The sequence below is a fragment of the Festucalex cinctus genome, chromosome 15 (assembly GCF_051991245.1).
Source record: "Festucalex cinctus isolate MCC-2025b chromosome 15, RoL_Fcin_1.0, whole genome shotgun sequence".
In the NCBI taxonomy this organism is placed as follows: Eukaryota; Metazoa; Chordata; class Actinopteri; order Syngnathiformes; family Syngnathidae; genus Festucalex; species Festucalex cinctus.
Window position 1 is genome coordinate 12766210 of NC_135425.1, and position 27869 is coordinate 12794078.

The 27869-nt window shown below is 38.8% G+C and overlaps 2 protein-coding genes and 1 long non-coding RNA gene across 8 annotated transcripts; 1 reads left to right on the forward strand and 2 right to left on the reverse strand.

Moving 5' to 3' along the window:
- Positions 1-277: 277 nt before the first annotated feature.
- Positions 278-7599, reverse strand: rab14l (RAB14, member RAS oncogene family, like). 2 transcript variants are annotated; one of them, XM_077497735.1, is made up of 8 exons: positions 7438-7599; positions 4631-4689; positions 3884-3937; positions 3278-3455; positions 2375-2441; positions 2134-2221; positions 2023-2053; positions 278-1945 (listed from the first exon to the last, which is right to left on the reverse strand). In XM_077497735.1, the coding sequence occupies exons 2-8, from the start codon at positions 4680-4682 to the stop codon at positions 1768-1770; spliced, it is 648 nt and encodes a 215-aa protein (XP_077353861.1). In that variant the 5' UTR covers positions 4683-4689; positions 7438-7599; the 3' UTR covers positions 278-1767. The 2 variants fall into 2 exon arrangements, with proteins under 2 accessions (XP_077353861.1, XP_077353862.1); XM_077497736.1 differs by lacking the exon at positions 7438-7599 and adding an exon at positions 6779-6946.
- LOC144002470 (uncharacterized) lies at positions 6706-25342 on the forward strand. Of its 3 annotated transcripts, none has more exons than XR_013278745.1 (6): positions 6706-7183; positions 7441-7646; positions 12427-14241; positions 15535-15686; positions 18445-18499; positions 24757-25342. It is a non-coding gene; the product is annotated as an uncharacterized LOC144002470 (long non-coding RNA). The 3 variants fall into 3 exon arrangements; XR_013278746.1 differs by having other exon boundaries at positions 14060-14241; XR_013278747.1 differs by lacking the exon at positions 18445-18499.
- LOC144002469 (uncharacterized) lies at positions 8731-20871 on the reverse strand. 3 transcript variants are annotated; one of them, XM_077497738.1, is made up of 3 exons: positions 20414-20871; positions 14040-14180; positions 8731-9913 (listed from the first exon to the last, which is right to left on the reverse strand). In XM_077497738.1, exons 1-3 carry the CDS (start codon positions 20475-20477, stop codon positions 9729-9731), a joined length of 390 nt encoding a protein of 129 aa, XP_077353864.1. In that variant the 5' UTR covers positions 20478-20871; the 3' UTR covers positions 8731-9728. The 3 variants fall into 3 exon arrangements, with proteins under 3 accessions (XP_077353864.1, XP_077353866.1, XP_077353863.1); XM_077497740.1 differs by having other exon boundaries at positions 8731-9986; positions 20414-20870; XM_077497737.1 differs by having other exon boundaries at positions 8731-9916; positions 20414-20855.
- Positions 25343-27869: the final 2527 nt, after the last annotated feature.

The following is a 27869-nucleotide window of genomic DNA, read 5'->3' on the forward strand; positions in this document are numbered from 1 at the left end:
TAAGACAAAAAAATAGGCTAAGGTAAATTATAATTCTTCGTTTACATTGTCAATTCTGTGTCGCCATCTCGTGGTCTACTGTGGAAGTAGGCTAAAGGCGAAATGGGAGGCTGAACAAAATAGGGGTTTTCTACTTTGAATGTGTGTTTAGTGGAAGTTTTCTATGTGTTAGTGTACATGAATAAGCGTCTACTTCGTGACCACGTTTCACGTTATGCAATTTTGTTGCACTAAAATGGCTACCTTGTGACGTGCGACTGAAAACATCAGACATGGACAAGTTATGTATAATTTATTTTTTTTCCTCTCTGTCTATAAGACTTTTTATCATTAAAATCAAAATGTCAACATTTCTTTAAATCATATACACGCAATAAGAACGCTTTTAAATGTTAGCACGGTTGCTTTTAAAAATTTATACATATGTACGTTGTTTACTTTTTAACGTATTTAGTCGTGGGACAGACAAAAGCAGAAAGTGGTCACTCAGACAGCAAAGGGGAAATGAAGACCATCCACCTTCTTAAAAAGAGTTAAGACAGCAATGCAGGACTCAAAATAAATACAAGTTTTACACATAAATCTGGCGAAGTTCAGTAGTGTGCGGATGGAAGGTGGGATTAAGTGGATGTGTCTCCTTTACATACATTTATTATTATTAATAGAAACTATGTTACAGAATGCACCCCACCATCCCCAAGCATTGACTTACAGGCAGCCCACTACTAATACATCAAACTGTACAATGTCCAGATCCCACCTAGCCAGGGCATCACCACACAGTTAAGCGATAGATTTATATACATGGCTGTCCAATCAGGACTCACTATAGTACACACGCACAAAAAAATAGAGGGGACCGTTTTCCGCCTGTTTAAGGGGGCGGGGCATGCTCCTGTTGCTTGGTATCTTATACAAGGAGGCCATTTTGAGGACCAGACAAGGCCATGCTGCTTTCGATACAGACAAAAAAACAAAGCAAATTTTAAATCAAATTTGGGAAAAGATTAAGACTAGTAAGGCAACAAACAAAATGGTGCTTGTGATATGAGGATGCAACCATTTGACTCTTGAGGGTTTGTTTTTAATTTAGTGACATTATCTACATTGGGTGCGGGGAGGATCATGGTGGGCAAGTGGTAAACACCGCCTCATCGTTCTGAGTTTGAATCTCTGCTCCGAGCCTCCTGTGTAGAGTTTGTATGGTCTCCCCATGCTGGTAATCCGGCTTCCTCTCACATTCCAAAAACTTTTTAGCTTCATTGAAGACTCTTAACTGTGAATGGTTGACTTTATGTGTCATGATTGACTGTCAACCAATCCAGGGTATACACCGCTTGTGACCCTAATGAGGACAAGTGCTTGTGAAAACGGAAAAGCAGTATTCCGTCCTGTGACAAATTCAAAGCCACGTCATACTTTTTTTTTTTTTTTTTTTTTGGACAAGACGCCAAAAATGGCATCCATGCCTCCATTGTCCTGAACTGATAAATCTCAGCCGGTGCAGGAAGTCGGCTGGGGAGGGGGTAATTTAGGTGTAATTCATTGAGAAGTTGTCATTTCGTGCTATAAAAGCAAACATAAAAGAAAAGTAATGTAATATAATGTGTGGTGGTGAGATGATAGGTGCAAAAAAAAAAAAAAAAGCTTGGGGGAGACAGGAGGAGGAAGAGGAAGGGAGTCGATGCGTCCCTTCACTCCTCCAATGAAGGAGTTGGGACGGTGGTCTTGGCTTGGTGAGGATAGGTGGGGGTGGTTGCTTGGTCATTAGCATCCGCAGCCTTCCCTCTGAGGTTGTGGTTCGCTGGTGAGCCGGCCGCCCTGGGGGGCCGACGGCTTGTGCTGGACGCCCGATTCGGCGGCGTTCAGGTCCAGGCTGCCGTCTTGGATGTTCTGGTAGATTTTCTTGGCCGCCTCCAGGAAGGCGTCCTCCACGTTTTCACCCCTGAACATGAACGGAATTGGCGTCAGATATACATTTACAGATAGACATTTTGAAAAGTTGCGATTGCGTACGCTTACGTTTTCGCGCTGGCTTCCAGGAAGAGCAGACCTTATGAAAGAAAGTGACTTATTAAATGTTTGCATCCTTGCTTCGTGATCATGCTAAAATCATCTTCCGTCCCAACTCACCGTTCTCCTCAGCAAACTGCTTTGCTTCCTCATAAGTGACGTCTCGCTGCGCCTCCAGGTCCGCTTTGTTTCCTATGAGGATGATCACCTGTTAACATAAAAACGTGTTCAGTTTACTTTAGAACAAGATCATTCAAATAGGAAATCTTCATGATGTTGAAATAGTCAGTTAAATGGCTGCTACTAGGCAACATCCAGTTGTTTGTGATCCCGTCAGATAAAGTGAAAGGTTTCAACATACCGTATTGGGATTGGTGAGATTTCTGGCATCGGTCAACCAGCTGCTGAGGTGATTGTACGTGCTTCTCCTAAGTGAAAAAACAAAGTTTGGATTTTTTATTACAGTTACTTTTTATCTCATGTGGACTTTTGTATTTCAAATTTGTGTTAAGTTTTTAGAGCAGGTTTGTTGCTGTTTATTTTTCTAAAATTGCTTGATCTCAAGTTGACCTTTTAAAATTTAGTGTTAATTAGTTGTTAGAGTGGGTTTGTTTTTATTTTTCTAAAAATGCTTAAACTTTAGTTTATTCATTAAAAAAAAAAAATGCAATGTGCAGGAATTAAAAAAAAAGTTATTTTTTAGCTAAAGTTGACTTTTGTTTTTAAGATTTAGTGTTAGTTTTAGAGCGTTGTTTTTCCCTAAAATTCATTCATGCTTAATTTTCGTTTTTTTTTTTTTTTTTTTTTTACAGAGTGCAGGATTTAAAAAAAAAGTTATTCTATCTCAAGTTGACTTTTTTTTTTTTTTTTTTTTTTAAGACTCAATTAGTTTTTACAGCAGGTTTGTTAGTTTTTATTATTCTAAAAACACAATTTTAGATAAAAAAAAAAAAATGTTTTTCCAGAGTGGAGGATAAAAAAACAGTCACTAAGATATTGTGTAATAAAGTAAACTAAAATTACGATACAAACCGCGGTTTCCATGAGTAAGCCATTCTTCTATTAACCGGCAGCCATTTTAACGGCCGCGTAAACAACCACTGTTGGTTTTCCTCCAGAGTGAAATGCATTTTTGGGGACTTTACAGAGTCGGTTGGGTGTGGCATCTGCGACATTCCTCTCAGGCCGTGTTTATCTAACAGGATGCCGATAACTATCTTAACAGTGAAAGATCACAGTGCCCGGTTCATTGTGAAAGCCGTACCTGGTGATGTCGTAAACCATCAGCGCCCCCGCCGCGCCGCGGTAGTACGAGCGGGTCACGGCCCGGAAGCGCTCCTGCCCGGCCGTGTCCCAGATCTGCAGCTTGATTTTCTGGCCGCTCACCTCGATTATCCTCGTGCCGAACTCCACGCCGATCGTGTGGGGGCAGTCTGCCATGACTGCGTAGGGTGGAGAGAAGAGGGAGTGGTTTGGTTTCGCCGCTGCTATCAGACATGTGAAGCATTTGTTTCAAAATTGTAACCTTTACAATTTAAAATTGTACTCCATTTCGCTTTGAATTCGATGAATTGTTCAGCCCTGCACTACATATAACTACGTCATGGTTTAATCAGCCAGCAGCAGGTGCATGACATCTTAAATCAAAGCATCTTCAAATTTCCCATCTCGTCGCTTTCAGTCAAACGCGGCATCTGGCGTCTAAATGGCGCCCATTCAACGCGATGCCGACTGAATGGCGGCGGAAGGCGGCGGCTGACACGCACAAGAGCCTCTCAGTGCTGAGCGTGTGCTTCCTCCGCCGTTTTGAGGGATTAAAAAAAATATATGCTCAAACCATGACGATGAAAAGGAGCCAGCAAATACTTACATTTCTTTTCTGTGAACTGGTGAAGCAAACATGACTTGCCTACCCCCATGTCGCCTGGAGAGAGAAAAACAGTGAAGAAATGCGAGTATAATTAGGACTGAACTCCTCTAATGTTGTTTTTTTTTTAAAATAAATTAATCTTTAATACTAGGGATATTTGATGTCACTTTTTTCCAGACCAATACCAGTAGTGAATTTTCATTAGTGTTTTTTTTCCAGTTAGCTTTAATTAATTTTCAGAAGGGATTTATTAGTTTTATTTTTTTTCAAAAAATCTTCATTTTATTGGTATTAGTTTTAGTATTAATTTTGAATTTAATTTATATTTTTTAATTTTTTTTATTTTATTTATTTCTTGTGTGTTTTTTTAAAAGTATTGTGTAGAAAAAAAAAATCACAGAAATATTTTAATGTATTAAATTAATTGCCAAAGACGGGAACAATAAATCATTAAGAAAAACATTTAAATAAATAAATAAAATATACATGTTTACAAAAAATAAAGCCTACCAACCGAAATTGCACCCTACTACATTGCACTGTCGATTGAAATTTGTGTAATTGTTCAGCCTTAATATTGATCCAATCCATATTCTCACAAACGTACAGGCTAGAAAACGGTGTTTGCTAACGAGTCAGGCAAAGTGGAACACGATTGGAATATGAGAGGCAGTCATCGGATACTTTTGTTTTCAGTTCAAAACAGACACCTCGTGCCCGTCGTGGTCCTCGCGTTGACGTACTCACCGATGATGATGTATTTGAAAATGTAGGAGTAGTTGTACGGTGCGGTGGCCATTGTGGCTCTGAAAGAGAAGGAACACAGAGAGGGGAGTTGCCGTCATTCAGCGGCACATGTGACGCTATAAAAAAAAAAAAAATTATATATATATATATATATATATATATACACACACATATACATACATACATATATATATATATCGCTACATCGTGCAATTCTCGAATCGATTCAATAGGCGGCTGAATCGATTATTTTTTATTTTTTATTTTTTTTAAAAGAGCTCAGAATTGTTCATTCGGTAGTCTTACCGATTCAACGTCTTATCATCATTGCCTTTTTTTTTTTTTTTTGTGTGTGTGTGTGTGTGTGTGTGAATCGATTTTTAAACTTCCATTTTTAATGGAAAAATATTCAACAAAACGTCTGACTTCGGGTTAGGATTCACACCTTAAGCATGGAAGAATGTTATATGAACGGAACATTAAGCCTTAATATTTTATTTTAATGCTGTTCAAACATGAAACAGATTACAACCTCTATAAGACTGAAATTTCAGATAAATAAATAATACATTTTCATATAAATCTTACACTCTACAAGCTTACTGATTAGTATTTTCTAAATTTGAATGAAAAAAAATTGCAACAATCGACTTATAAATTCGTATCGGGATTAATCGGTATCGAATCGAATCGTGACCTGTGAATCGTGATACGAATCGAATCGTCAGGTACTAGGCAATTCACACCCCTAATACAAATACACATACATATATATATATATATATATATATATATATATATATATATATATATATATATATGTATGTATATTTCCTTCATGGCGAAATTGATTGCATTTGCACAGAGCGTAGGAAATCTTTGACAGTGGCAGCATAAGACATTGTTTTTTGTCTCCAAGTGACCAAACTTATTTTAAATGGCGAAAAAAATCCATTATGAAAGTGTAACAAGACGTATTTGTGTTCAGTTTTGAGAGGCTCCACTATAAAAGATTCATCTCAATCAAAAATTCCTGCGTAAAATTAAAGGCATTTTTTTCCCACCCTCCTGCCTTTGCTCAGCTGCCTGCCGTCACATGACCCTCATGTGGCATCTCGATCCTCTGTGTGAATGTGTGCGCTGCTTTGGCTATTAGGCGTAACTTTGACGGGAATGAAAACAAAATGTGAGCGGCAAAACCCACTGGTGTCGTTTAAGAGAAGACGAGCTTGTTACTTAGCATGTGACCAAATCACCTTGCTCAGCACTTCTTTTAATACGCCGGAGACGCACCATCAGTGCCTTTTCTTGTCTCAATAGCTACTTCCCATTGTGGCGAAACGAAGGGGAGCTCTACTGACGGAAATCATGACACGCATATCGTCCTGAAACTCCATGGTGACTCATTTCAAGTCAGCAGAATTCCACGGTCATGGGTTTTCAACAATAAACTTATACGGTTACAAATTACTCCGCACAACAAGGCGCATACTTACAAAACAAACAAAAAACAACTGAGAGAGGTTGCGTAGGTCAAATCTATCTTCAGATTTAAACTACAGAGAATGCATTTTTACCTGCTAAAGAATGAAGAAAGAATGCCAAATACAAACGAAAAAGGTAGAGGGTGGCATACTATTCTGATACAAAGGGTTCTACTTACGAGGGTTCCGAGGTACAGAGCTTACGAACAACACGAGTGATAAAATATTGACAGCTCAATCTTTTTCTCCCAATTTAGTTTAATTTAGTCAATAAAACGTCTTGGCACTAAAGCCCTGCCTGTTCTAACATGAACTCATTTACATAGTCTTGGGTATATGAACATACAGTTGATAATAAAAGTCTACACACCCCTGCTCAAATGCTAAACTTGTGATTTTTGTACTTTCTTATATACATTTTCTCTCATGACGACGCTATTACTGCGTGAGCAGAGGTTCATCACCCGGGGAACGGAACTCCGTCGTAAACCGAGGACCCCTTTTTAGACATATTTTGGAATGGCGATAATATACAGCCTTCAAGAAAAGGATTACCTTGACGGTATGTTTTGCAATTGGAATTAACAAACGTGATCAAATCCGACGGCAGTTTCCTCATGTTTGTGTCACCATTTGACACTTTAGGATTTGGAGTAGCCATTACCTTGTATTTTTCCTTTTTAACCAACCGGAATCGATTGTTCAGTCCAAGGCTCCAAGCCTAGAACTCCTGTAATTCCGCGGAATAGTTTTAGTGCCTTTTCTTCCATTCAGGGCCCCAAAATTCATGCTTGGCTTAGCCGTCTCGACAGTCAAGTCGGCGTTAGCACGGTAGCTGCTATATGACATCACCGAGGCGATATTGTGACGAAGGACCGATAACGTGACAGCGCGTTTGCCGATGGCGAGTATCGACCTGGAAGGAAAGTCTTTCAATGACATTGATGAGATGTCTCTGGAATATTTTTATTTATTTTATTTTTTTTTTAACACCTGACACCTGACAACACATAGCATTAGCATGCTATGTTGCTAACGTTAGCTCGCCGGGGTTGGATTGTAGAATGAGGTAAACAATGTGACAGTGTCAGCACGTATACTGGGGTAGTAATAGCAACGTCATCACATATTATAGATAATATATGGACTTATTAGAGTGATAATTTTAAGTCCTCCATCTTGCACTAGCGCCCCGTTGAGCTAGCTTCGTTAGCATCCCGGTTCCGGCCCGTATTAGCCACAATGTTTTATTCGCGTCCAGCGGGCGCTCTCCGTCTTTGTACGGGGCAGACTTAAAACGAATCCCTCTTGGTTTGTACTCACCAGGAATGAAGCCTCGAGACGGGAAATTGGATGGATTCGGAGCAATTGTTTTGCGGGTTACCCTGGCTCAAGTAGGATCTGCCTATCCAAGATGGCGGCTCGCGGCGGCACAGGGTTTCCTCCGCTGTGTACAATGGACTGGAGGGACAAAGAGCATCACTGGAGGAGGCGACACTTTATGCTTCGTCAACATTACCTCACCTGTACAGGTACATCCGTACATCCATCCATCCATCCATCCATCCATCCATCCATCCATCCATCCATCCATCCATCCACCAAAATGTAATTTCATCTCAGGGGTCTCAAATTAAGGGGCCTTAAACTCAATTTATGCGAGGGCCGCTGAAGATAGTCTGTCTCTTTTTGTCTGGTCTGCATCAAGTATTCCACAAAAAAAGTACTTATCTATCTATATCATAGTCCATCCTTCCATCAATCCATCCATTGAGGAAATATGTAATCTATACACTTTCTGATAGGTGTAATGCATCTATTAATACACTATAAATGCATTTTAAAATGTATTTGAGCTGAAGCCTTTATTTATTATTTATTTATCAAGTGGGCAATTAATTAGGGCAAACTGTCTTATTAAAGCGGAGGCCATAGTGGATGATGCATTCAGCAATTCGAACTCAAGTATTACAGCAAATGACATTATTTGAGGAAGTAAGCTGTCTAGCTAATAAAATATGTATCTGTTAGGTGTGTGATGTGTATTTGTAGTACAGTAATAGGATACAAATACATTTGTAAATTGAATTATTATTAGTAATTATTACCCCAAAAAGCATAATTTAAGGAAATTTGCTGTCTCATCTGTCTATTTGGCTATCATTCATCCATCCTTCATTGCAACATTAGGTACACATGAAACATTTTTTTGTGAAAAATATTAATCATTTTATTGATACAATAATGGACCACTTGACATGCATTGACTCTTACAATCATCTATAACTGCATGCAGTGTGCCCCCCCCCCCCCCCCCCAGTTTTAGCTGGGAGAACAAGAACAAAAAACAACTAAAAAAATATATGTGTATATTTCATTTGACAAAAAGTGACCTTGAAAGAAGAACACACATCACACATGTTATCTCAATAAAGATATGAAGTTTCTTAGCAACGAAAATGAATGCCATAATGTCCTAATAGTATAAGTGAGTGTCAGCCTTTATAAAACTAGTTAGTGTGCTTCAATTGTGTCTTTAATAGAACATTGAGTGACTTGTATAGCAAAATGTTTTTATGCGAATACTGAGAGAGGTTGTCATGGAGCTGGAATTCCCAAAAAAAGATAGGGCTGGAACTTTCCATCACTGCAAATCATCAAATCTTCTATGAACCTAAAGCTGACTTTTGGCAAGAGAAGCTGGGTTGACCCTGCACTGGTCGCCAGCCAACTGCAGCACACGTTGACAATTATAGACAAAATCATTAAATACAGGGACAGTTTTGTAATAGTATGTGTCCAACATATTACGTACGGAACAAGAAGTGTCATTGTAAACACAGTGTAGCTTGACGTTGAGGCTCGCGTTAGGATCGTGAAGTCTTTATTTTAGAACGTGAATATCGTGTCGCGATAAAAAATGTAGCATGGTACAAACGCAACTACCAGCGTTATTTGAACAGCCGCTAAAGCAATACCAAATGTTTTTGTGTTTCTAAAGCAGGGGTGTCAAACTCATATTAGCTCAGGGGCCGCATGGAGGTAAATATATTACCAAGTGGGGCGCATCGGTAAAATAACGGTATATAACTTAAAAACCATTGTCCTCAATTATACGCAGATTTTCGCTATTTGGGTGCCAGCCCGAAATTACGGAGCTCAACTGTAATCATATTTTGATTGTGGCTGACTGATTAATTAGTCGACAATACTTTTTTTTTTTTTTTTTTTTAAACTTTACAAAATCATCTCGTGGGCCGGATTAAACCCCTTTGCGGGCCTGATCCAGCCCGCGGGCCTTATGTTTGACACCCCTGTTCTAAAGCATAAAGACAAACTATTGATGTTGCACTTTCCTAAAAAGAATATTTAAGATGTTATTTTATTTTAGATAACATTAAATCTGTAAACACAAAAGATAAGAAGTTTTTGTTTACTTATACCAAATGTCAACTTCAAGCCAAGGCGCATACTGAGCACCTTGTTATTTTGTCCATTTAACACCATGCCCCTAAAAAAATCATTCAGGTCCTGACATAAAATGCCAAGTGAGCATGTGACAGTTTTTTTTTTTTTTTTTTAAATACACACACTGAGTTTGTATTGTCTAACATCTACAACCACATCCTCAGCATGAGCATCAGTAGGCCAGCCAGTGCGCACGCGTAGTGCAGTTGGCTGCGAGAGGGGGCGCTGTTGCACAGGTCCGAGTCGCAGCAGTGGATGCGCACGCCTGGCAGCTCCTGTTGTTGGCAGTGTCTGGATGTGGCGCATCCGCTGGTCAGGACGATGCCCAGTGCTGCTGCATGGATGGATGGATGGATGGATGGAAGGATGGAGAGAGACAAGTCAGTCACCGAGGCGTTGACTGCCTTAACAGGAAAACAGCAAGAGTAAGCAGCAAATAGTACAAGTGTGTAATTAGCAGGGCATTTACACGTCTGCATTGGATAACTGGAAAATTCAATTTTACATATGACTTAAAACTTAAAATTAAATTAAATATAGTAAGTAGCATTATTTGAGGAAATGCACTATTGCTCTATGTGTCAGACAGATTGTGTCTTTTTGGGGTAGCATCTATTATAGCAGAAGGCATTGTTTGCGGAAATAGGTTATCTATCCGGCATCTGTCCCTCTCCATTTATGTGGGGTAAAATGTTTGAATACGGCATAAATGCATTTTAAAGTGAAAGATGCATTCTACAATTAATTGGGGCATGGCATCGATTATAGCAAAATACTACTTATACATTTTTTTTTTTTTTAATTATTATTATTTTTTTTTAGGAATTATGCTATTTATCTAGTATTTTTATTAGGGGTAAGGTTCCTCAAATAGATTGAGCCGGCTACTAATGAATTTTAGAGTTGACAACATTCAGCAATTAATTGGATGGAATGCAGAAAATAGCATTATTTGAGGAAATATCTATGGTGGCTGGCTGCATTTAATTATGCAATTGTATAAATTGCTAGTCTGATGGAGTTACCCCGGGTTTTCACTGGATGCGGTTGCGGTGCGGTTGCGGTGCGGTGCGTCTTGACTGCGTGCTCCGGACGGGTCAATTTTTTTGTCAATCCACACCGGCTCCGCACAGCTGCGGTCCGGCAGCTCCGTCGCCGCCCACTTCCCAACGTGTCTCGCGGGACCGCGCGCGCGCGATCATGTGGCATTTCACAACGACAAACATACAGAAAGTCTGCTCAACAGAGAAGCAGAAAGATATGAGATTCCATGCAGCATCCTTTTTTTGGTTGTCCTTGTAAAGTATATTAATAACGAGAGTCGGGTCAGTGCGGGTCCACTCTTTATTTCTGTCTTCCCCGTCCGGCTGCCGCTCAGTACGGCAAGCGAGAAGGGCACAACAAGCAATCGCGAACATCAAACTCACAATACATTACAGTCCTTATAAAAAGGATGTGCCGTGTCATATATTATTTTGTGGTTTTCCACCTCCAATATAAACCTCTCCTCGTCCATGTTCGCTGGTGTCTAAACCGTGAATGAGCACATGGCCCGGCGACGGCCACGTCACGTTTTGCTGAAAAACTTGCGAAATAGGAGCTGGCGAGTATTTTATTCTGAAAGGTAACCGGAAATTTATTTTGAAACTGCCTCGGTCTTCCTGTCCCGCTCGATGTGTTTTGTGCTAGCTTGCCATTTGCCGGAGGCCTACCGCTGCGGTGTCCGGCAAAAATAGAAAATAGGCTATCCTTGCGGAAGGCTTGCGGCACGCCGCAGGCCTTCCGCAGTCGACACGCAACGCACCCGCAAGCGGTGTAAACTGCACCATTCGAATGAATGGAATCTAATTGCTTGCGTCGCCGGACCGCACCGCAACCGCACCGCAACCGCATCCGGTGAAAACCCGGGGTAAGGCTTTTTTGTACAAATACATTTTAAAGTGGACAACAGCAATTCTGGCGCAGCATCTTGTACAGTAATTGTCATTATTTGAGGAAATACACTCTCCTGAATTAAAACCTGCAGAAACATTGCAGTAGCTGTTGTAAACATGTAATATAAGTCATAATTTATCAAAGGAAATAGCAGTCAAATTCTATTCTGCAGATTGGCTCAATGTTCTAATTAGCATTTGGAAATTTCCCAAATCCAACCTGACGTCGTCGTCTAGTGGACACAAGGAGCTCCGAATCGAGGACTTGAAATCTTTATAATTGAGAGTCAAGTCCCATCGTAAGCGTCACATACCCCCAACGTCAAAATGCATTTTTTTCTCCTTTTTCTTTTATTTGCTTTCTGACCTCTTCTCAGGAGGTTATGTTTTCATCACAGGTTTCTTTGTGTGTGCGGCTTCTTGGCTGCAGTTTTTCATACATTTTTTCATCACTTCAATATGCTTCCTTGACATCAATTACAGCACTACGTGTATAGTAGAAAGCTCACAAATTGATGCTAGTAGGCTAATTTGTGCATAGTAAACGTGAACATTATCTTATGATAATTTGAACATTGGTATGATGTAACATTTTGGAATTCAGCAATATCTGGGAAATTCATACACAAATGAAAAGTTTAGATCTTTCCCGACTTCAACATACTTTGTTGACACAAATTTCTATTCAGATTTCTTTAGGTTGATTAATAAAAAAATAAAAATAAAAAAAAAAATAAAAAAGAAAAACCAATCAGATTCCACTGCGGAACAAACATGAAGAGGTGAATCCGTGAATAGCGACTTTGCATGCGTTTACTGTTTTAAACATTTTAAGCCTTGGTGGCGGTCAGGCTGATTGACGATTTTGTCACTTTGTCAGTCAGTGTGATGTTGTCATCCTTGGTCTTAGCTTGCACTCTCTCAAAGGAAGCAAAAGGTGCCTCATCAGGCCTTTGGGCTTCCAGACGTCAAGCGAGGGGAACATCTGGATGTGTGTGCGTGCACATCAGCATCTGACCATCACCGCCGCCCTGTTGAGGACATCCACCGCATCCTCCATTTGACTTCACATGGCACCACGAGCGGCTTCTCACGGACTCAGCAAGGCGACTAAAACAGCGGCGTTATGTAACCGGCTAAGTGAATATTCACAACGGCGGCCCTGAGAACATTTGCATTGAAGTACGATTAGAAATGATTAAGCCAATGTCCTCTGGCACGCCACACTGCATTCATCACCATTTAATCATCTGGCGGCCCATACATATTCCCCAAATAAATATCTAACTTTGTTGTATTATCTGGGTTATAGAAAAAAAAAACTGCACGTTTTTATCATTCCTGTAAAATTAGATCTTTTACTCCATGGATCCAATGTTCCAATTAACCTTCATGCAGAGATCCAGTATCCATTTTGTATAATTAACTCTTAGTGGTGATTGTACTAATTTGAGAAAGAAGTCATTAGTAAATTTTGTAAGGATTAATAGAAAAATCTAAGCAGTATTGTAACAATGTCATTTGCGATTTAGGATTATAAGGCACGTATACATACATTTAAGTACAAAAAAAGGGAGAAAGTGTAAAAAGTAATTTTTGATCATTGTTAATTTACAGTAACTTTAAAATGATTTATAGTGTCATTTTTGGAGGAACTTTGTAGAAATTCATACAACTAGATAAAGGGGAGGTCAACTCATTTTTTTTAAAAAAAATTTATTTTTATTTTTTTACAAATGTATATACCCCCACTAGTCTAAACATGACATTATGATTAATATTGTGTTTGTGGAATATGACTAAAACTGCAAAATCAACCCAACCAATCACGACTCAGCTTAAGAAAATACGTGATCCGTCATTGGCAACTGAGAAACGGTGATGTATTCCGATATTTGGAAAGATAAAATTTTGATACCTAATTTATGGGCTGATTAATTTGGTAAAAATTGTTAAACTTTTTTTGCTTCCTTCATGCTTAGAACAATAAAGATGTGAATTAGAGGCAATCATTACAATAATTTGTCCTTTAGTATTTAACTTGTGGGCAAAAATTGGCTGTTTTTTGTTTTTTGTTTTTTTGTTGGTTTTTTTTAATTTGCCAATTGTTTTTTGGGGAGGTGGGGGGGTTTGAATGCTATTAATTTTCTCTTATGTGTCTAATATTTCAATAAGTAAAATATAAACAAATAAATGTTAAAAAAAAGTGGGTTATTTTAAAAGAGCTACGTCGTCCAACTGATTAATTCATATGACTTCTAGCTAAATCCACATCTCCTGCAGAATCCTTCCATATTCATGATCACCACTGCTTCGAGGTTTGATATTTTCTAGATGTGTGAGCCAAAAATGAACGGAGGCCAGTATAGGCTGCAGGTGCAAATAAAGAATGGCGAATGGAGGTCCTATAGGGGTCAAATAAAGTTAAAAAACAAAAACAAAAAAACGGCTGAAAGCTACTCTGAAATCATCCGTTGGTCTTTTTATTTCATTCTTTTCTCTCGAAGGTGTTGCTTAACTCACTGCTCTCTGTCTTGATGCAGAAGCGGTGCTTGAAGCCCTTGTGTGAGTGGGTGCAGGTGAGCACCTCTGGGTTGGAGCAGCCCACGTCCACGTACCTCTGACCCTGGATGATGTTGCAGCCATAGCACTGCAGACCCTCCACTGCGCCGGAACACAGGGAAAGAGAGAAAGAGAGAGAGGAAAAAAAAAACAGCTTGACAAGGTAATGATCATGCCGACTATTGGCGCCTATGGAAGGAACACTAAACACAATCATCATAAATAATAATAATAGAAACTGTTGATTTTATTACTGCAGTAGAAAGCTTAACGATTCAGCAGGGGTGTAACATAATAAAGAAGATTAACATAATACCTTTGTGGCCAGTATTTGTCATTGGTAGTATTATTGTTTTGTCTATTCACACTAGGTGATGAAATATATTGTTCGCTAGTCCTTGTGCAAAATTCCAATTACAGTATATAGCCAGTTAATGTATATATAGCCAAACACTTTATGTAGACAGCGAGTATCCATTTTTATAGCACAAAGAGAAACTACATGCAAATTTCGTAGGAATTCATACAAAGTATTAAGCGGATTTATAAAAGTAGTTCAAGATTTAGGGTACAGCATGTTAATGTGTAGCATGTGCAATTTATCAAAATTCAATTACAAATTACAATTTAAATTATTACACTCCACAATTGCAAAAACAGCATAATTTTCAAAACAAAAAAGATTATTAATACTAATTGAGTTGAATTGTTTAAATTTATACGTTTGCACCTTTTTTAAAATTTTAAAATAACTAATACATTTTGTTTCATCCAAAATGAACTTGCATAATTATAGTGTTTCAAAGAATTTGATTTCTTAATTGTCTTAGTCATTTTTATGTTTAAACATGTTTTTGTTTTGTAGCATAAAAAATCATCGTCCTAATCGTGATTATAATTATTACCAAAATAATCGTGATTAATATTTTCTTCATAATCGAGCAGCCCTAAATTACACCTTTTTTTTCAACTGTCAAATTCTGTCAAAATCTTGTTCTTATGTGTTTTATATTCAATACAAAGCATTGATTCAATTGACCTATAAACAGGTTGGCCTTTTTTTTTTTTACTAAATTTGTTTGAATACACGAGATACATTGTATAAATTCTAAATTTAAACTCTGTTTAGTAAAAAAAAAACAACCTCTTATTAAGTTCTCCTGTGTCTAAGAAAAAAAAAAGACAAACCCCTTCAGTTATGCCCTAACTACTTAATAGTGTTTAAAAAAAAAACAACAACAACTTTGTAGCAGCTCATACAAACAATTAAACAATTAGAAAATGATAAGCAATTGCGAGTTTGAATGGAGTTACTAATAATAATTAATAATAAAAAAAAATCAATGCATTTTTAAATTTGAACAAATGTTTATGTAGAACCTTACCAAGTTATCAAATAACTTAGAAGCACCTCACCAACTATTCTTGTGTAATTTTTTTATTTATTTTATTACAGAACAGTGATTCAATTGGCTGCGATTGGCTGGCAACCAGTCCAGGGTGTCCCCCGCCTACTGCCCAGAGCCAGCTGAGATAGGCGCCAGCACCCCCCGCGACCCTTATGAGGAATAAGCGGTCAAGAAAATGGATGGATGGATGATTCAATTGGTAATTGTACATTGTTGATAGTGCCCCACCATTTGTTCTGTGCTTTATATTTAATACAGAGCAATGATGCAGTTGCAACATAGTTAAAAAAAAATGTTCATGACTACTTTTACATGAACTCAATATTTGGGTAAAGCTAAATTTGGTTTCTGAAACATTTGGTATAACATGCCGCATACATATACCCATCTAAACTGCGATGCACAAAGTCGTTATGCAAATAGACTTCCGGCATTTCCACATTTAACTTTCTACGGTCAATAAATATTATTTTATTCATATATCCACACTTTTATAAAGCAGGCGGTTCCCTCCTCACTCCAAAAGTGTGGTTTTATGAGTTAGGGTCTTTTAGTGAGTGACAACATAAGATGGCTGTCGTGTGCACATACAAGTAGTTTAGACCAAGATTCCTTGTGGATAGAGTATGTGCAGAACATAAACCAAAGTTCCATTCAAAGGAGTTACCCCGATTAGCGTTTATATTACCAAATAAAAAAGAAAAGTGTATTCTAAGGGACTTATTCCGTTGTTTTTGTTTTGTTTTTTTTAACCCGAATAAGAGCATATTCAGGTTTTCTGTGTGTTTACATGGACTTTCCAAACAAAACTGGAGGACATAAGTTTTAGATTGCATATTCCGCCTAGCAACAAGTGACAAACGTTTGATCCGAACCAGAAGACATACATCTACATTAGAATAGTTTAGTTTTCTTGGTAGGTAGCCTACGTAAGTGCAAATTTTTCCTATACGGAATTTTTTTGTTTTTGTTTTGTTTTTTTGCCTTTGGGAGGCAGTTTAAGAAAGCCACTTGAGCTGATGACAGTATTGTGCTCAGCACTTGAAGTGAAGTTAATCTAAAAAGCCATCAGGATTCGTCTTGGGGGCTGCTTTTCTACTTCTCCTCATCTTGAGTGACACGCGTAAAAAAGACGCACTGGTGATCTTCTCCTCTCAAGATTTTGGCCTAACAGTGACTGACTCAGCCTCAGTAGTGCTTCACCATTTCAAAGCTTAGCAGCCTGCATACGTTGGATGCGGCGGCACAGAAAATGACTCAAGGGGCAAGCAGGATGGCGGGGGGGTGACGCTTCCTTTCCAAAGTGATGATTCAAATGATTTGCCCAAACAGCCGCAAGTGGAACACATTGAGACCTCTAGCAATGACTTTTTTTCAGGAATTATCCAGGTTCTTTTTACCATTTGCCCAGTACTTTCAAGAAAAGGAGCGAACCGAATCCACCCTGGGGGAACGGTTTAAGCGGGGATTGTCTGTGAATCCAGAGCGATCGCACACACCTGCGACTGACCCGCCAAATCCCGCACACACAAGATGGAAGATCAGCTTTGGAGCTGAAACCAATCCGCCCTCGACACGAGCCTCTCACTTGCCTGGCCGCTGCTAAATAGCCAAACCCAAAGCCGGGATGGAGCTTTCAGGAGCAAACTAATCCCGCCGCAAATGCTCTTACAAAAATCACTTTTGGAAATCTGCTGGAATCGATGTAAAGCTTCGCCGGGTCTGGAAGTGCGTGCCAACCTTGAGGGGATGTGTTAGATTTCCCTCATGTTGGTGATACAAGGGTCACCAACATGGTGCCCGTGGGCACCAGGTAACCTTTAAGAACGTCATGGGTAGCCTGTCCTAAATAGCTCACCAATGTGGGGACATTGTGATTGATGTAATCATTTGAAAATTATACTCACATTCACACCTATGGATGATTTATGTACGTTAACCCGAGTTTGTTTTTTGTTTTTTTTTCATATTTTTGGGTCGTGTCTGTATATTTTGGGTCCATTTCCAAATTTGTACCATATCGATGGTGTTCCAAGTATTCCATTAGAGCGGCGGAAAGGACTGCCGCGATTGTTTTGCGGGATGTAAATGATGGCAATTTACATCGGGCAAAACAAGCTGATTTAACTATTCGTTAGCATGCAACGCTGCACGCTGGCTGCACTCATGAAACATTGAGGAGCTGCCCAGTTATGAGCATTTGTCAACATAATGAGGACTTACTGGAGAGACATTCTACCCTCACGCCTCGATCCCCCCCCCATTGGTACAATCCAATTTATCATGACTGCACACCAGGTTCTCTCCAAGCAAACACTGATTAATTATAAAGACGTTTCACTCCAATGGTACCAAAGGTGGATTCACTGTCGGCGACTTGTTTTACACAACCATTTTAATGATATCCTAATGAGGAAGGTAGCGTTATATTTAGACTGCAAATAATGTGCCCAACCCTGAATTGCTAATCTTTTTGTGTGAAGCCATAAAAAGACAAAAAGAGAGAACAGCTGGTGGGGCAATGACCCCAATGCCCCTAATGCAAGAGTTGCCTTTTTTTTATTTTTTTATTTTTAAATACAAAATAAAAGTTGGTGCTTTTTTTGCGCCAAGGAAAGTTCAGTAAGATTTTGTACTAAAATTTGTTGACATTGACAATGAATAGAAACTTAATTGAATGACTGGACGGACACTTACATTGTTAATTTATTAGTATTTATTTTATTTTTTTGTATTTTTTTTTGTTTATTTGAATTTTTTTGCATTAACAGTTACCCCATTTTTTTTCTTTGCAGTAATACATTATCAGCCAAATAACATAATTGCCTAAGTCCTATTTTAAAAATATATATGTTGATTATGCCCTTCACTTGTCTAAACAGTAGTGTGATTAATATTGTGTTTGTGAAATATGAGTTAAACAACAAAATCCACCTTTTTTTTTTAATCTATCTTAGGTGGCAGCCATTTTGCAACTTGCATTCGACTGAAATTGACATCACAGTTGTTCAGGTAACGACGAATCACGGCTCACCTGTTTTCTGAAGCTGACATTTTAAAGGGAAGTTACAAGTTAAACAAGCTGGCATTGTGGCTTTGCCCCCAATGCTACAAGCCAATGCTACAATTGTTGTTGTTGTTTTTTTTCTGGCAAATTTAATACGATTTTGTGCTAAAATTACTTGAAATTTAAAGTAGCTGGAAATCTTTTTTTTGTTTTGTTTTGTTTAAAACCAAATTACATTAATTTACACCCGTAGTCCAAAAATAGCCCTATAAAGAGCGTTTTGTCCACATTTCAACTGAATCTCTGCTCTGTGTTGTTAGATTAGGACTCTTAATGATTAGATGACTTGAATTAGGCCGTTGTGTCGCTGTTGTTCGTCCTTGCTTGGCGCCCTGCTATTTGTCCTTGCTTGGCGCCTTTCTAATTTGTCTACATTCTAACATACGCATCCAGTAGAAACCAGTTAAGGCCATCAGGTCACACATTCTCGCATTGGGAGGCTGAGCCGTTCACCCATGTGGGCTGACGGCCTAGACAGTATAAGTGCAGGGACGATTTTGAATAGATCAGTTCCTCTTCCGCATACTAATAGAAGAGGGCTCCGCAGCTGTGTACTCGATCTTTCTGACATCCAGTGAATATTTCAACTGAGAACATGCAGTCTTCTGGTTATTACTGTTAGTATAATATCGTGAGAATTGAGCTACAAGAACGAGTGGAAGTTCCCCACACAGACTTTTACAGCATTAATCACAAAACCCATATAAGAACAGCTTGTTAGCTGCATTTAGTTAAGGTTTGTACTAAAATGATTTTTTTTTTTTTTTTTTAACAAAAATTGATGAAAATATACTTGAAAATATGAAACGTATACCAAAACAGCTGGTGGGGCACTGCACCCAATGCCCCAAATTCAACAATTGCTTAGCTGCTTTTGAGAACGTGTTGAGATGTAATGCTAAAGTTTGTTCAAATTGAATTTCTCTAAAAAACAAAACAAAAAAATCCCTACATTTAAATTGTGTGTGCGTTAACCTTAGTGGCTCATTATTAATAATAAATCAGCACTTCCAGACAGGCAAATTATCAGTTGTTGTTGTTTTTTTGTTTTTGTTTTTTTTAATCATGTCTGTTGTCATAAATTCATGCCAGTGTTATTTCTCATAAGTTTAAGTTAAATTAGGAAACACGTGATGCAAATCACACACAATTGCTCCTCTAATGTGTTTGTGTTGTTGTTCAGCTCCTCTGTTGATGTTTGTGTCATAGTTACAATTCCAACAAGAACAAAACAAAACTAATCCTGTATCACTCTTTAAAAAAACAACAACAAAAAAAACAATTTAATATTTTGGATTACATTCTGTGATGTAAATATAATTTAGTTTATGCATCCAAATCCCCTTCCAGTCATGCCCTGCCAAAGGGCAGCGCTAGTCGTCGTAGGCTTCATTTGCTGCCTCATCTCATTAGTGCCATTAATGGATTTTGCCTTATTGATAAACAAAAACGTCGATGGGCCTCATTAGGGACCAAACACTCTGGAGACAGGAAAGCGCGCTGTCGTCTCAGCCCTGTAATTTGCGCCTCTTTTGAACCTTGCCCCCACCTTCCCCAGTGAGACAAAAGGTTACAGCAAAGCTCTGCTCCAATTGTCAATTGTTACGACTCTATTGGGAAATTTAAGTTGGCAACTATGGATATTTGGGGTGGATTTGTGCCGCCAAGGCGTATTTATTGGAAATGTGGAATTGGAAATTGCTCTGCGGTGGATCACAGTTGTCCAATACGTACTAGTTTTAACACGTTACATATCCAACTATTATTATATTATTGTATGGATTGCACAAAGTTGAAAATACTGCATTTTTATGACAAAAAATAACAATGAATGCAAAAAAATTAAATCTTGTACTGACCTTGTGTCAAGCAGAGCGCCAAAATAAATCCAAGCCTGTACACCAGCCAGGTGTGTAAAGTCATGGATGCAGCACAGGATGGACGTGGGAGTGGGGCTCCCAGGACTGCCGGGGAAATTCTCGCAGCGGTGCCACCTTTTGGGGTGGGGAGGGAAGCAGCCCGAGTGCCTCGTTCACGGCGCGTGAACGAACTGCCAGCCAGCCAGTCCGACGGGGGAGGGAGGCAGCCATGCGGGCAGTCAGTCAGCTCAGCAGCCACTCAGGCAAAAGAGATGAGGAGTAGGAGGAGGAGGAAAATGTGTGAGTCAACTAAATAGAAGAAAGGCAAGTGAGGGTGTGACTTCCTTTGCAACGACATAATGAGAAATAAATCCTCTCATTAAGAAGATAAAAAGTGTGTATTACAAAAACCTTACTAAACTCTTCAATAAAAAAAATATTTGAATGCCAGTCTGTGGCAACTGCATTAGGGGCATTGAAGGCAGTGCCCAACCAGCGATTTGGTTTTATTGAAGATTAATTTGTTTTATTTGGCAGTTGCTTGGACAAAATAGGTAATCGAGGAAGAGGAGGGGCACATGTGAGCAAACTGAAATGGAAGTGAGGGTTTGACCCCTTTGCAAAAGAATAAGGGGAAAAAAAATCCTCTCATTAACTCATTCACTCCCAGAAGCAACCCCCTTCGCTCCCAGCTGTTTTACTGGATTTTGACTAATTTTGCAAGGCACACAGAATATTGTTTTCAATTGCTGTAAAAACATGTAACCTACCAAAAGAGAAAGATTAGAGCCTCTTGTCTTGTCAGGGAAAAAAAAAGTATATTTGTATCTGTTTCTGTTTTGCAGCAATTAGCATTAGAATATAGCTATGATTCATCAATATTCACATTCTTTGTGAAAACACTGACAAAAAGAGCAGGGCAACGTGGCCCTGGCTGAGCTCTTATACTCTGCTGCCACCTGCTGGCCGTTTTTGTAATAACCACCATTGCTTTAAGCCACCTATTCATGTCAGAAGCTGCATCAAAGCCTTCTGTATGCTTTTGCATAAAAAAAAGCAAAACATAAAAAAATTGTGTCAATTGTTTCTAGGAGTGAAGGACAAAGTACTAAAAACATTTTTACACGTTTTTGGGTTTGAATGAGTAAGGTTTTGAACGAGTAAGGTGGAAATTTGTACAAAAATTACACAAGTTGTAAAACGAATTTTGGGAGAGACCCTTCACTCAGTGGCGACTTTGCATTAGGAGCATTGGGGGCAGTGCCCAACCAGCTGCACTTTAGTGTTTTCACGCATTTTAGTGCCAAGGCTTAACTAAATTCTGCTTCGTGCTTACCGCCAACTCAAGAAAAAGAGCATATCACAATTGAAGACTAGTGCTTGACTGATTAATTGGCTGATAGCTTATTTAAAATCAGCATCATTTTTTTTTTGCCCATTGTTTTTTTCTTTAACACATTACAACAAAAGACAAAGACATTCAAACATCCCTTCCCCCAAAAATTGGCGAAACATTGTCAATCCTTATCTTAGTTGAAAATTAATACAATATCTATTACTTTATTATTGTAAGCATTAAATAAAGACTGTAGTTCACTGATTGGTGAATGTTTGTGAACTTTATTTTTTTCATCGGTCCCAAAGATGTTCACAAACAGTCTTACGTATCGTGAACAAGTTTTTTTTCTTCACGAAATTCTGAACAGAAATTAATCGGTTGTCATAATTTTGTTCTGCCAAAATTCTGAATATTGGTTGGACCCTAAAGAGACTCCAGCTAGTGGTAACTCCACCATTTGGGGAAGTGCCCCACCAGCTGTGTTGTGTTGTGTCAACAAATCGTCTGTGTGCTGTAAAAAACACTTTAAAAAAATGTTTTTGGGATGTCTGCATTAAAAAAAAATGACAAAAATTGATGTGTTTTTTACAGGACAGTCTTACTCAATTCTGTTTTACTGGGAAAAAGCAAATTGAATAGACCCAGTAGTGACTTTGCATTTGGGCCATCGGGGGCACTGCCGCATCTGCTATTTTGGTATTTTATAATTGATTCAGTTTTGCAAGATTAATGTTAACTGTATGAACATGCCACTCAGGCAAAAGAGATGATGATGAGGAGGAGAAAATGTGAGTGAACTAAATAGTTCAAATGGAAGTGAGGGTTTGAGCCCCCCTTTGCTATAAAATAACAAGAAATAAATCCTCTCATTAAGAAGATGAAAAGTGTGTGCAGCAAACAGGAATCCATCAGGATTAATTCCTGATTGATAATCCATTGCTTCTAACAATAGCCCCTATCGGACAATGTGTTAAAAGCCTCTCCTTTAAATGGGATGGCATGTGTGTGTGTGACAGCCAGGCAAACATTATCTTGCGTATCGGCACGCTTGGACACTGTGGCGAAAATTCCATCTAATCAAGAATTAAAAACGTAAATCCTTTCTAAGAGACTGTAATGCCGGCGGATAAGGCAGGGCTTTGTGCTAAGCTCCCTCCACAAGCAAAAGCGGCGCGCCCACAGACGGCCGCCGGTGATCCTCGCGCACACGCCTTTGACCTCCATATGTTTGCGTGTTGATGGTTTTCTTCATTACGCTAGCCAATCAGAGGCGTGTGCTCTGCAGCTTGGTGTCGGTCTCAGCTCGTCTCTCTCGTGCGCAGCCGACTTGTTGTTTGTCGCCTCTGCGCTCTGTACTCATCGTGAGTCACCATTTTGGGAAGAGTGCACGTGCCAATGGACGAAACGCGGTGAGACGGCAAAGCAGTGGGAATCATATGGCCGATAGGTCCTGTTGACACCAGATGACACTTCATGAGCAATCTCATGAGATGACATACGACGCACGCATCCAGTAAAGCCTAATTGAGCAACTGAGAACTAGAATGGGCTAACTCCAATTTACTTCTAATTTTTGACGTATAGGGGCATTCCATTATTGTTTATTTGTTTCATGAAATTCTGATAAATTTGATGATGTATGGAATTGAACCAGTATTGCAGTAAATATTTATTTATTTGGTAAATGGTAGATGGTTGTTATTCTCACATGTTGACGACATTAAGTTTTTTCTTGTCTTTTTTTTAATTCTTAAAAAAAACAAACATTTGTAAATCTTCAACATTCTTTTAAAAGATTGTTTCCATTTTTTATATTGTCAATGTATGTTTTTTATTCTTTGTTATTATAGCATTTCCATAAGTTTATTTTATTTCTAAATTTTCATTTAAAAAAAGATTTTTTATTTTTTTTTACAATAAATATTTGATATTTTTGACAACTCCTCCTGTGTTGTATGATTTGATGAATACTAGCGAAGTAAAAAAGGTCATAATATTGTAAAATAAAATGAGCTCATACTTAAAATTTTTCAGTAATGAAAAATAGTATAAAAATTTACATAAAAGTACTTTTTAATGCAAAAAAAAACACATTTAAAAAAGACATAAGACAATGTGTTTTTTTTTTTGTGTTGTTTTTTTCCCCCCATTTTATTTTACTTTTTTTTGGACATTTGTTTTATTCTTGTCTTAAATAAATATTTTTAAAAATGGATGTAGGGATTCTGGTTAATTACACAATATTTCACAATACCAATGGATAATAGCAGGCGGCACGGTGATTGAGTGGTTATCACGTCCGCCTCCCAGTACTGAGGACGCAGGTTCGAGTCCAGGCTTCGGCCTTCCTGGGTGGAGTTTGCATGTTCTCCCGGTGCCTGCGTGGGTCTTCTCCGGGTACTCCGGTCTCCTCCCACATTCCAAAGACATGCTTGGCAGGTTAATTGAACGCTCTTAACTGTCCCTAGGTAGGATTGTGGGCGTGGATGGTTGTTCGTCTCCGTGTGCCCCGCGATTGGCTGGCGACCAGTTCAGGGTGTACTTTGCCTACTGCCCAAAGCCAGCTGGGATAGGCTCCAGCGACCCTTGTGAGGAGTAAGCGGTCAAGCAAATGGATGGATGGATCGGTCATAGCACTTCCTGGTACTGGTAATGTTGTGGTACTATGCGGTACTGCACAGAAGGTGCACTACTCTAAATTCTGACTTATCCATACAGTATACTGTAAAAACAAAACAAAAAAAACATTAAAAGTGATACAGTAGCTTAAAATGTATCAAATGGTTTGTAATATTGATGAATGATTTGTGATGAATATTTACTTTCACTTGTTCAATAGTAACTTTATATTGTTTTTCACAATTTTCACCCGCAAACAAGAACAGTTTAAGTCCCACAGCTGCTGCAGTATGCAATTTGTCTCTCAACTGCTGTTTCTTTCCACTTACTACTTCCCCCCACGGCCTTGCTGTCCTTATTTATATGATATTATATATTTATATAGCGCACAGCCGCCCCATCCAGCCTTTTGAGTGATAAAGCTGGTGAAAGAGCGCGCAATAGGAGAGGGAGGATGGAGATTTGGAGGCGGCGAGGAAAAGGAGGAGGGTCCGGCGCTGCTCCGGTGATGAAAGTGAGTTTTCCCTTAGACGCCGCCGACGACGACTTATCTTGACACACAATAGCCACTTTAAATTTCTCTCCCCTGCTATGTGGCGAGTCTGTATACTGACAGTGACAAGAGCGGGAAGAGGGGGGCTTTAAATTCTTGATGGAATTGCAATTAAGAGAAGAAGAAGAAGCGAGCCGGCGGCTAAGCAAGCAAGCAACAACGCGGTGCGGAGGAAATACATGAAAAGTTAATTTTGCTCTTTGGGCCCCCCACCCCCTTGTCATCACATATAACCTTCCACTACATGTGTAGAGGGCATGATATTAAACATGAGTGTGTTGCAGCCCAGCAGTCATAATTAGCAGTCATCCGGCTTCATGTGTTCGACCACAATATTGTACATTCAGGCTGCTTATGAAAAACAAAACTGCAGATTGGAGACTTTTGAGGCTATTTCACATCCGTTTGCCCTTTGTATCACATTTCCCATGATTATGTCCTTAATGCTGCCACAAGCTGTGCGACTGAAGGAAAAAGAAGCAGGGCTAGTATCAAGTCATTGTAAGTTTGTACATGTCTTTGCATTTTTTATTTTTTTTGAAAAGCTGGATTCTCCTTACACAGCACACAGATCTCGGCTTTACTGGCAAAAGTGCAATAAGCCATTTCGTCTTTATTGCCCTTAAAGGACTTCCAGCGTTTTCTATGAATTCAAAAGGGTCCCACTTGAGATATTGTAGAGCTCACTCCGGCTATTTTCTATGTCTGGGATGTTGGGACTTTTAGCAAAAGATTGTTTTACTACCGCCGGTGGCCTCGTTTTAATCGGAATGCACTTGCTTGCAAGGCACGTTGAAAAAAAGCACATGCGTAGATTTTGATTGTTTTTATGAATTATGATTTTTTTTAATCCTACATTAAGTTTAAACACATCATCAAATGTAGTGAATCAAAATGGCAATTTTGCATTTGCGGCAACTGGGGCAGTTCCCTACAGGAACCAGTAGGGGCATTGTGCTGAAAAAAGGTGTACAGGGTAATTGACAGCCATTATTAACTCATTCAATACCAAAAATGTAAAAATAACTTTTTAATATTTTGTCCTGCACTCCCAACAAACATATTTATACCTTTTTTTTATGCTAAAGCATACAGAAGGCTTTGATGCAGCTTCTGACCTGAAGAGGTCACTTAAAGCAATGAGAGTTATTACAAAAAATGCCCAGCAGGTGGCAACAGAGTATAAGAGATCAGCCAGGGATATGTTGCAACAAGCTCTTTATGCCAGTGTTATCAACAGGTTTGTGAATAATGATGAAACTTGGCTATATTCTGATGCTAATTGCTGCAAAACGGAAACATGTACAAATACACGTTTTTTTCTTGATGAAAGAAGAGACACTAATCAGTCAAAATGGCTAGAAATGAATGAGTTAATACATTAGGAAAAAAAGACATTCTTAAAAAAAACAAAAAAAAAAAACGGGGTTAAACAACCAATAATTGTTTTGCATGAAAATCGAAAATGCCCCCCCCCCCCCAAAAAAAAACAATCTATAAATAAATAAATAAATAAATAAATAAATAAATAAATAAATAAATAAAATAAAATACGTCTTGAGGTGGAAATCACTAATTCAAACTACTTGCAATTGGATATATAGTAAAAAAAATAAAAATAAAAAAATGATGTGATAATGTTACATGTATTTAATTAGTAATGGTTATATTTTGAATTTAATGTTTTTTAGGAGTCTTTACTGCCAAATCTCCCTTTCCATTTCTCTCCTGAGTGTAGTAGCAGAGACCTCGACCACAGCTTGCCAAGGAACAGCACAGTGAGGGCCCTGTTTTGTTTTGTTTTTTAATATATGGTGGAAATTTTTGCCTAGCAACAAGTGCTAACCCGTGACAAGAACAGCAACGAGAATTTTATAGACGCACATTTTTATTACATTTCTCATCCGCGTAAAATACAAAGAGAAGCATGCAGCATGGAAGATCTGCTCCTCCAGCGTCTTGTGTCAGCACACCGCATCTGAAGATGTAATCAGTGGCCACGCATTTTGTGCATGGCTGCTCTGTCCCTGCGCTCAGGGTCTCCGGGGCGGCGGGGGCACTGCCCGAGGCCCCGTCACCATCTGCCGCTGTCACTGGGGGTGGCGGCATCATATTCACACAGTGCCGCGGCCCTCGCTTCGCTGCAACACATAGCGGGTTGCTGTTCAAGCGGCGTATTTGACACGTGGTTAATTGTGAGCACGTTTAAACTTGCTGGATTTGTTTTTGCAAACATTAAATCCTTAACGTGCTATTTTTTTTTTCTTAGTGTCGCCTTCATACTGTTTTCTAGATGTCAGCCCCAAATAAATTCAATTAAAAATTGTTATATGGATTGTATATACAGATTTATTAAACCCAAAGAAAATACTTTTTTCAAAGGTCACTTCCTAATGCCTGATTTCCTGTATAATATAATTTCTTGAGACAGCGAGCAGTGAGTTATTGTTAGCTGTAAACGATATAAAAAATAATTCAAAATAAAATATAATGCATCAATTACTTGTGTATTTGCATGCAAAGAGAGAACACTGTAGTGAGATCAATCTTGTTTTCCACTCCAGTGTTATCTAAGAGCTGTCTCATTTCCCTAGCCACTTGTTGCGAGGCAGAATTCATATGGCTCAATTACAACTTCCCCATTGGCTAATAAAAATAATGTCATCTACTTTCCAAGCCCACTTTATTACTCAAATGGCAAACTGGCAATGGCAAAATCATGATCATTTATTTGTTCGTATTTTTAAATTTTATCTTACAGCTCACAAAACCCCAATTTAAACATTCCCCAGTGTTGTGTATGTGGCATTGCTTCAGGAGTTAACTGGCTATATTTTGTAGCTAGAAGAAAACGGACACTCACTCATGGCTCACATTTTTCTCAATGAGGTCATAATGGCTTAATGGGATTTGCGGCTCAGAAAAGCTGATGTCTCCTCCCATGA